The sequence below is a fragment of the Oncorhynchus clarkii genome, chromosome 9 (genome assembly GCF_045791955.1).
Source record: "Oncorhynchus clarkii lewisi isolate Uvic-CL-2024 chromosome 9, UVic_Ocla_1.0, whole genome shotgun sequence".
Lineage (NCBI taxonomy): Eukaryota > Metazoa > Chordata > Actinopteri > Salmoniformes > Salmonidae > Oncorhynchus > Oncorhynchus clarkii.
In genome coordinates, this window is record NC_092155.1 from 63922432 (window position 1) to 63933235 (window position 10804).

General features: G+C 43.3%; 1 protein-coding gene across 2 annotated transcripts in view; it reads right to left on the reverse strand.

Annotated features, from left to right (window-relative positions):
• The window catches only part of LOC139416725 (membrane associated guanylate kinase, WW and PDZ domain containing 3a), a 275221-nt gene extending 264685 nt beyond the window's left edge, over positions 1-10536 (reverse strand). Inside the window, exon 1 of one of the 2 annotated variants that reach the window (XM_071165722.1) lies at positions 9291-10536. In XM_071165722.1, the coding sequence (XP_071021823.1) occupies positions 9291-9597 (307 nt within the window). In that variant the 5' untranslated portion in view covers positions 9598-10536. The remainder of the gene's footprint in view (positions 1-9290) is intronic. The other variant, XM_071165724.1, reaches the window with a different exon arrangement.
• Between the last annotated feature and the right edge of the window lie 268 nt (positions 10537-10804).

Below are 10804 nucleotides of genomic sequence, written 5' to 3' on the forward strand. Positions count from 1 at the left end.
CGTTGTGACCTCTGCCTCGCTTCTGTTCTGGGTAGGGCACTGTGAAAGGCACCACCCGAGGCGAGGCTATGCCCCCTCCCCTCTGAGTGACAGTGTCACAAAATTAATTGTACACAGCTGGCTTCTCCCGGCTCCCCCATGGGACATTCTTTAAATATGAGTTTTTACCTGAGAAAAAAAAGAGCAAGCGATAGAGAAAGAACACGTATTATATTTTCTCAGGGACTGTTGTGGCATGTGGGGAACACAGTTGATTATAGCTGGAGAGAAAAGGGGAAAAAAAGGGATGGAAGACATGTAATGCGGTTGCTATCAGTGTTCCACAACACACATTTATGAGGGAAAAAAAAACACTAGTCATTTACAGAGTTGGACCTTCTGTATACTGGACTCCCTGACGGGCCGCCCCCAGGTGGTAAGGGTAGGTAAGAACACATCCACCACACTGATCCTTAACACAGGGGGGCCCCCTCAGGGATGTGTGCTCAGTCCCCTCCTGTACTCTGTTCACGCATGACCAGGCACGACTCCAACACCATGATCAAGTTTGCAGATGACACAGTGGTAGGCCTGATCCCTGACAACAACGAGACAGCCTATAGGGAGGAGGTCAGAGACCTGGCCGTGTGGTGCCAGGACAACAACCTCACCCTCAACGTGATCAAGACAAAAGGAGATGATTGTGGACTACAGGAAGAAGACAGAGCATGTCCCAATTCTTCAAGTTCTTCAAGCTCCTTGGTGACCACATCACCAAACTATCAAGGCCCAAGCACACCAAGACAGTCGTGAAGAGGGCAAGACAAAGCCTATTCCTCCTCAGGAGACTGAAAAGATTTGGCATGGTTCCTCAGATCCTCAAAAGGTTCTACAGCTGCATTATGGAGAGCATGGCATGGTATGGCAACTGCTCGGCCTCCCACCGCAAGGCACTAGAGGGTAGTGCAACTCCAGGCACCCTAGTCACCCTAGTCACCCCAGGCACCCTAGTCATTCTCTCAGCTACCGCATGGCAAGCAGTACCAGAGTGCCAATTCTAGGTCCAGGTAGCTTCTAAACTTCTAACCCCAAGCCATAAGACTCCTGAACAGCTAATCAAAGTGCTACCCAGACCCCTCCTTACACTGCTGCTACTCTATTATCTATGCATAGTCACTTTAATAACTACATGAACATACAGTGCCTTGCGAAAGTATTCGGCCCCCTTGAACTTTGCGACCTTTTGCCACATTTCAGGCTTCAAACATAAAGATATAAAACTGTATTTTTTTGTGAAGAATCGACAACAAGTGGGACACAATCATGAAGTGGAACGACATTTATTGGATATTTCAAACTTTTTAAACAAATCAAAAACTGAAAAATTGGGCGTGCTAAATTATTCAGCCCCTTTACTTTCAGTGCAGCAAACTCTCTCCAGAAGTTCAGTGAGGATCTCTGAATGATCCAATGTTGACCTAAATGACTAATGATGATAAATACAATCCACCTGTGTGTAATCAAGTCTCCGTATAAATGCACCTGCACTGTGATAGTCTCAGAGGTCTGTTAAAAGCGCAGAGAGCATCATGAAGAACAAGGAACACACCAGGCAGGTCCGAGATACTGTTGTGAAGAAGTTTAAAGCCGGATTTGGATACAAAAATATTTCCCAAGCTTTAAACATCCCAAGGAGCACTGTGCAAGCGATAATATTGAAATGGAACGAGTATCAGACCACTGCAAATCTACCAAGACCTGGCCGTCCCTCTAAACTTTCAGCTCATACAAGGAGAAGACTGATCAGAGATGCAGCCAAGAGGCCCATGATCACTCTGGATGAACTGCAGAGATCTACAGCTGAGGTGGGAGACTCTGTCCATAGGACAACAATCAGTCGTATATTGCACAAATCTGGCCTTTATGGAAGAGTGGCAAGAAGAAAGCCATTTCTTAAAGATATCCATAAAAAGTGTTGTTTAAAGTTTGCCACAAGCCACCTGGGAGACACACCAAACATGTGGAAGAAGGTGCTCTGGTCAGATGAAACCAAAATTGAACTTTTTGGCAACAATGCAAAACGTTATGTTTGGCGTAAAAGCAACACAGCTGAACACACCATCCCCACTGTCAAACATGGTGGTGGCAGCATCATGGTTTGGGCCTGCTTTTCTTCAGCAGGGACAGGGAAGATGGTTAAAATTGATGGGAAGATGGATGGAGCCAAATACAGGACCATTCTGGAAGAAAACCTGATGGAGTCTGCAAAAGACCTGAGACTGGGACGGAGATTTGTCTTCCAACAAGACAATGATCCAAAACATAAAGCAAAATCTACAATGGAATGGTTCAAAAATAAACATATCCAGGTGTTAGAATGGCCAAGTCAAAGTCCAGACCTGAATCCAATCGAGAATCTGTGGAAAGAACTGAAAACTGCTGTTCACAAATGCTCTCCATCCAACCTCACTGAGCTCGAGCTGTTTTGCAAGGAGGAATGGGAAAAAATGTCAGTCTCTCGATGTGCAAAACTGATAGACATACCCCAAGCGACTTACAGCTGTAATCGCAGCAAAAGGTGGCGCTACAAAGTATTAACTTAAGGGGGATGAATAATTTTGCACGCCCAATTTTTCAGTTTTTGATTTGTTAAAAAAGTTTGAAATATCCAATAAATGTCGTTCCACTTCATGATTGTGTCCCACTTGTTGATTCTTCACAAAAAAAATAGTTTTATATCTTTATGTTTGAAGCCTGAAATGTGGCAAAAGGTCGTAAAGTTCAAGGGGGCCGAATACTTTCGCAAGGCACTGTATTACCTCGACTAACCGGTGTCCCCGCACATTGACTCTGTACCAGTACCCCCGGTATATAGCCTCGCTACTGTTATTTTACTGCTGCTCTTTAATTATGATACTTTTATTTTCTATTTTTTACTTTAGTTATTTTTCTTAACTGCATTGTTGGTTAAAGGCTTGTAAGTAAGCATTTCACTGTAACCTGTTGTATTTGGCGCATGTGAGAAATACAATTCGATTTGTAAGTGTAGTTTATTGCAACTTTTTCTGGTAGTGGTGGTCTAGTTCAGTGAAATTGTGTGGGCTGGGGTACCGTTCTACCCAAAAACACATGCTGAAATGTTTGGTGAAAAATGAATTTCTTTCCAGTGTACAGAGAATATCGCTTAGAATTCAGAGAGACAACTTCGTCCAACAATGCAGAAATGTGTTCATAAGAGCATTGGACAGAAGCTATAGAGGTTGTTATACCTTCAGCTAGTTAAAACATCCACCCCCATTTGATGTAGTTCTGTCCTTGTCTATTAATGATGTTCTGTATTATGTCATGTGTGGATCCCAGGAAGAATAGCTGCTGCTTTTGCAACAGCTAATGGGGATCCTAATAAAATACAAATATCATAAGTGTAGCACTGCGAGACAGACCACATTAAAACACCATATGCAGCAGCAGTACTCTGCTAGGCAGGAGATGGTAAAACCAGTGTGAATTGGTTCTCTCATTAACAGTTCTATCATATCAAGACAAGGCAGTGCTGTTTAATACACGTGCCTAACTGTAAAATACTAAGATAAATAAACATAGCTTTCTAGCCCACTTCAATCTGAGGTAACCAGCTGATTCCATAACTTACTTCCTTTAAAAATGGACAGAAGACATTAAAACGGTGAATGCAATTAACTTTTATTGCCCACTTTGTCTCAATTTTGGTTGTACAAAATCACACATTTCCAGACCACCTACATTTACTGTATTAGGAATTTCCCCGGCCTAAAAACGGAGTGCTATGTTACCATTCTACCTTAGCAGGGCGAGCTGACGGCGACTAAACTGCTATCCATTAACTACAGCCTAACGAGGCCACAACAAGCACAGAACAGATCACCGAAGACAACTTCAGTAATCAATGGCACACCCACTCCATTATCTAAGCTTCACAGGGGATTTAACAACCTACCATATCCTTCTACAGCGTACCCTTGCTTCAAGGTAGTCTTCTACCAAGGTTGAGAACTGATACTGAATACTGTTTGTTGGTGTGGGAGGTCCACGGGTGGCTATGGATCATTTTGTTAGATTCCTCATGTCTTACCCATTGTTAGGAAGAATTAAGGTCCAAATTGAATGTTAATTACTATATTTATTGACAATTATATGAACCCTATAAATAAATAAAAATATGGCCAATTTGGGTGAAATCAATTAGCCTAATTTCTGAGAGATGTAATTATATTTAAACAAAAGTGTTTAAGGAATACTAATCTAATCCGTTTCTAACTACAGAACATTTAAAATGTAAATCAGAGATGGAGTATATCGAAATCCTCTGTGCAATACTGCAGTCACTCATTGTAGGCACAAAGACATGCAATCCATCAAATTCAAGCAAATGGATTTATAAAGCCCTTTTTACATCAGCCGATGTCACAAAGTGCTATACAGAGACCCAGGCCAAAACCCAAAACAGCTAGATGTAGAAGCACTGTGGCTAGAAAGGCAGAAACCTAGGAAGAAACCTAGAGAAGAACCACTACAGCTCACCTGCCATTAGAGAACACTTAAGTTTCAGGTGTCTCGTTACATACTGCCTGCCAACAAATGGACTGTGTTGCCATGGTTACCACTCACTACACTACAGAATGACAGCCCCTGAAGCAAACACCTGTTGATTGTAGCCTATAGCCTTATAGGTCTACCCTGGCCTCTCAGGACTATAGATTACAGTAGTAACACCAGCACAGCAGATTGGGGATTTAAGGCTGTGATTGAATCCATTAGACTTGGACTCACTTCAAGGCTGCAGGCCTGGCTCCGCTCTGACACCATTAACAAACTGCAGCTAAGTGTTACTTCAAAATGCTCCTTCACTCAGACCATGGCGGCATCCCAGATGGCAGCCTAATCCTTACATAGTGCCCTACAAAAAAAGTGTGAATAATCACAAAGTGGCTGGCATAGAAGGCATCCCTGGCCACGTCCTCACAGTGTGTGTTGACCAGCTAGCGGGCGTCTTCAGCCCGTCTTTGTCCCAGGTGTCTCTGTAGTCCCCACCTGCTTTAAAGAAGACCACCATCGTCCCAGTGCCAAAGGGTTGTGTTTCGGAGGACGCATGGCTTTCGACCTTAGTCTCTCCCGAGCCCGTACGGGAGTTGTAGCGATGAGACAAGAGTAGTAACTACTAACAATTGGATACCACGCAAAAAAACTTTTTGTCCTCAATAAAAAAAAGTGTTATGTTTGGGGCGAATCCAATACGCCTCATTACCGGCTTTTCACAACACTGACAAGTTTGCTAAGGACACCATGGTTTTAGGCCTGATAACCAACTATGATGAATCAGCCTATAGGGATGAGGTATGTGAACTGGCATTGTGGTGTCATGAGAACAACCTCTCCCGCAACATCAGCAAAACAAAGGAGTTGATTGTTCCCTGTGCTTCCTGACGTCAACATAGTGTTTTCCCATTCGTGCAGGCTGTAGGCTAATCAGTTCCATTTAAAACCAGCTACTTTTCCACCTCATAGGCTACTGTTCATTTAAAAAAGTTTAAATTTGCTAGTCTGCCTCTCGCGAGAATGAACAATATACAACATCTAGATATTTATTGATAGGACAGGCACCTGTCAGTCACAAAGCGAGCAATGACAGGGAAACGCAGACTGCTGTCTGTACCATGTCCCGGTACAGTTTGTGTGCCCTGTGATTGGTTGCGGTCTATTTTTTTTTTTTACATGGAGGGAGAGAGCATGATGCTAGTGAATTTGCAATGTCCCATGTAATGTACTGTAAGTGGTAACAATGAGTCAAAATCCACAATTTAGTCCAATTATTGTTCTGACACATTAATCTATTTTCTTTTGCATAGCAAGCCACATGGCGTTGTGGCGCATAGTAGGCTATTTACTGTACATTGATTGACACCTGAACACCATGTGTTGTCTAGTTTATAAAAAGGTGTCGAACTGACAAAGTTGAGCTCTTAAATCCCTTTGCCATTCCTAAATCAAGCAATGTGGTAATGTCCATGGTATCGCATTGGGACAAGTAAACCAAAGGATTTTCTAGGATGTCGGGCTTGCCAGACAGTGGTGCTAAAATGAGTGCCTTGTCTCGTCAGTCAGTGTAGCCTACCGAATCGCATCGGTGAGAGAGACGTTCATTTGGCTCCCTAATTTGCATAGACTACTGGTAGGCCTAGGCTTTTTAACAACCATATGCAGATAAATTACGAAAACATTCAATGAAGATCGATGCAGGAACAATATTAGCATTGGAGAGCCTCATTCTGGTACAAATAATAATAATTAGGGCCCTCACGGAATCCAAAAAGTAAAACAGAATTCAACAATAAAAAATAAAAATCTATTGACCTTAGTAGGGAACCAACTAAATGTATCAAGCCCAAGTTTATCATAAGACATGAGCAGAATGCAACACTGATTATATTTCCTGTAACCTTCAGCGGCAAGAATGCCCCATCTGTGCATGTGTCCACCAGTTTCTGCCCACTCCATCATTGTTTTGTTTTTTTTAAATTGCACATGTGATTAGCCTCGCACTTGAATTTACCTCATAAGTAGTCTCCTGATGTGGTTTAAGCATTGTTGTGGACTTAGAAAATTTGGATGTTCCATTTTTTTTTTTATGGACAGTAAAAACCTGAAAAAAACTTTCCATTTATTTAAAAATAATGTAGGCTATTTGTAATGTTTTTGTTTTAATAAAATGCATAATTTCAACAGTGGCCATCCATATCTTGCAGTTAAACTTTAAAATAAGTCTAATCTAAAGGTTTAATGTTCTTACACAATAGTCCTAAACATACAGGACAATAAAATATACAGAACTACTAACATTACACTGAATTCATGCACTTGAAGTCACTTAAGGTAGTACCAGTACCACAAAATGTTTTGATTCTGGGAGATGAACTTGATAAAGTTTTCAATCATGTCACTGTGCAGTCCTGATGGAATCAAGGCATTAGAATGTACCAGAGGCCACCAAAATAGAGCTCCTTCGGCCAAACATTGAGGGCCGCCTGGCTGGCTACTTTTTCTATTGGGCTGGCTACTCTACATACTTGTGGAAAACACTGGAACATGCCCAGATCCACATCAACAGGACTGCAGTAGAGCGAGTCCCAAGTTAAGTTTTTTGGTGTCCACATCACCAAGGACTTGTCATGGACAACCACCACAACTCTGGTCAAAAGGGTGCAACAGCGCCTCTACTTCCTATGGCGGCTGAAGAAATCTGGCATGCCTGCCCAGGTCCTCTCAAAATACAACCATCAAGAGTGTCCTGACCGGTTGCATCAAGGCCTGGTACGGAATAGCTCCATCCACAACCGCAAGGCCCTCCTGCGGGTGGTGAAGATGGCCCAGTACATTAGTGACCATGCTCCCAAACATCCAGGACTCAAAACGGTACCTTAACACACCGCATCATCAAGGACCCCATACACAAGCTGTTACCCTTACCGTCGAGCAGACCATATTGGAGCATGAGGTTTGATAGAAACTGTCTCCGAGCCTGTCGGTATCTACAAGACATCAAACTGCTGAACAATTGAACTGACCACCTGCACATTAGCACACATGCATTCTACACAATCTTTTATATTGCTCAGTTTATACACTGCCCCACCAATCTCCCCATACACATGTAAATATTGGACTATAAATTGTGGTGTACTGTATTATACTTATGCTAAAATATGTATTCTATTCTACTGAGTCATTTACCTTTTGTGTTCGTATTCTTATATTTTATTGTTGTTGCTTTGTCAAGAAGGAACCTGCAAGTAAGCATTTTGTGTGACGATGTACACCATGTGTATCCCGTACATACGACTAATAAAACTTAACTTCTGACCAGAGCTTTTTTGGTGAGCCCAACAAGTGTTTTTTCTAGTGAGAAATTAAATAATTCACCAGAGAAATTAAGTCAAGAACTATGTGGAAGGCTGGGCTGAAGGGAGTTGTGAGCAAATAGTCAACCTAGTTCAGCACAGAAACCGTGGTAATTAAATACAATGACCATAATCCAGAACGCTTTTTCTTTACGGCTTGTACAGAGATGAATACCTTTTACGCCTGCTACGTTAGATACACAGACTGCCTGAGCAGAGATGAGATGACTTAAGGCACCACAGGAGGCTGCTGAGGGGAGGACGGCTCATAATGTCTGGAACGTTGTAAATGGAATGGCATCAAACACCTGTAAACAATGTGTTATGTGCATTTAATACCATTCCACCCATTCCGCTCCAGTCATTATCATAAGCCAATTCTCCCCAGTTAAGGCACCAAACTCCCGTCACCTGGTTGCCTAGGTCTTAACTGAAAGGATAAAAAAATAAAAATTATAGCAGACCTCCCGTCATGGAATGACTTTAAGGAAGAAAAATAAAGTCTATGCATGAAAACAGGTTAGATGAGGGAGCAGAATAATGAGATTTGACTAAATCAGTAACTACACGACATGGAGAAGATGTAGGCTATTGAAGAGAATGCAAGGACGCTGTGTATCAAGAACAGGACAGACGAAGGTTGAGGGAGAAAGATGGACAACATCGGTCTATCCAAAACAAAGGATTACATTACACGCAGATTTGATAGAGACGATTCAAGCTAAAGGAATGTACAAGTTATGTTGAACTACAAAAATCTTAGTACAACTATTCTATAGCAGCCTATAAATCCCCTGCTGTACTTCAATTTTGTTATTAGCTTGGAGGCACTGGCATAAGTCGTCATGGGCGAGTCGGAGACAGTCACAATCCACAACCCCCCCACACACCTGATCCTCTCACTACCCTAGGGGGCCTGGGTCTCAGCTGCAATGATGCAGCCATCTACAAGCTTGTCTTATTTATGGCATTCCAATCACAGACATCAGTGTGCTGTGTTTCTGAGCCCAGTCAACCTCACAGCCGTGACCCAGGCCATTCACTGCCCATGGCACATAAGGCCTACACCTAAAGTACAGCACAGAGAGGGAGTGAGTGACATTAAGAGAGGCTTCTGGGAATTATGTGGGTGACTATAAGGGGTCAGGGTTAAATAGAACGCATGTTGTCACTGCAGTGCTGATGTATGTGACCTGTGGAATCCATTTGGTTTTGTATGATAACCAATGTTCCCTGCCTTCTCAGACCAGACCACGCTTGGATTATGAATTCAGTAGGCCATAGTATGAAACTGACGTCTCATGATAAAATGCTTAACATTGGAAAGTATAGCAGGCTACAAAACCTCAACGGTAAGAGCGCAAACACTTGACATACCTGGTTTGACGGTCTTGATACGGATGGGCTCCCGAAAGTGGCGGATGACAGCAAGGGTGTCTCGGTTGGTCAGGCCACTGACAGGGGTGCCGTTCACTTCCAGAAGCACGTCCCCGCTGTTCGGTAACCTCCCGACGTGACAGACCATCGCCTCGGTAATCACCTGTCCCAGGTTCGGGAAGTAGCCTAGCTCCGCTCCCCCTAGTACCTCCACAACCGAGCTGAACTCCCCGGCGTTCCCCCATGACACCGCGCACTCCTGGACTTTGCCTGACCAGTGCTTCTTCTTCTTCAGCGTTTTGGACATGTTTAACCCCTCGTGTAATCCTTGAGAGTCCCAGACACTGGTTGTTTGAGAGACGAGACAAGCAGCTATTCTCCTAAAACGCTATCACTCAAAATATTATTTTTGCACGGAGATGAGACAATCTGCTCACTGTGGTTGTATTCCATTCCTTGAGCAGCTGTCATTTCAAAGCATTATCCGTATGAACATCCCGTACATTGAATGACTGGAACGTCACCCGAGTGTCTGCAATTCAATAGACTAGCGCACGAGTATCTGCGTCAGTGTTATCGCAGGGGGCGAGATCAATCGCAGGGTAGCTTGGGTTCTAACTCGCGCTAAATTCTTGAGTGGTTGGGCAATGAAGCTCTACTTCTGAATCAGTAACCTACTTCACTTTCAGTGAATCGGTCTGAAACAGTTGTCTATTGTGCACAATAGCCAATAAGTAAATGTTGTACTGATCCGTAGTTGAGCCTATGATACGCTACTCACATTGTCTCAAGTGGAGTTTAGGCTGAGTCGATGTATCAATTTGATGAACATATCCTCGAACTACTATACTATATCGTTGAATTGAGCACAAACAACTGTTGCCCGAATATAGCCTAGAATTATTTTTCCAAAATTAGCCAGGTCCCAGCTTAGTTCCGCACACCTGTTCTACATCCTCAACCTTGATATCAGCGACGCAATACTTATCCTTAGAAACTGACAAACATACCTGGCCCCAGCAGCGAATAGATTCGCAGAACTCGCGTTGTGTAGTCTACTGCTGGCAACTTGCTCCTTATTCTTCAACCCTCGTAAACCCAGCTCAGAAGCGCGCGGTCTCGGCAGTTGTGACGCCTCTTGTAGTCTCGTCTCCGATTCAGCCCAGTGGCTCACACAGCGAGATATATTTCTAAAGGCGCAACAGTCAGTGAAACCAACCATACGCTGGGAAATGACCTAAACTTTTTTTTGCTCCTTCTTAACATGTTGATTTATTGCAGAAAAGCCCATCCAGCCTCAAATGACAGCCGGGGATTGGCTCCACCTCCAATCAGATCATGGGACAAGAGTAAAATATTGTAAATCAACCAATGGAAAATAATTGGGCGGGGCCTCCTCGCAGTCCCCTTTCCATGGACGCGGTTAATTTAGGTCGCCAAGCGTGCGGATAGACAGAGTTCTCAGTCGTTCTTTGGGAACGTTTTGGGTCCCGGCACGCAAAGCAGGTAAATCG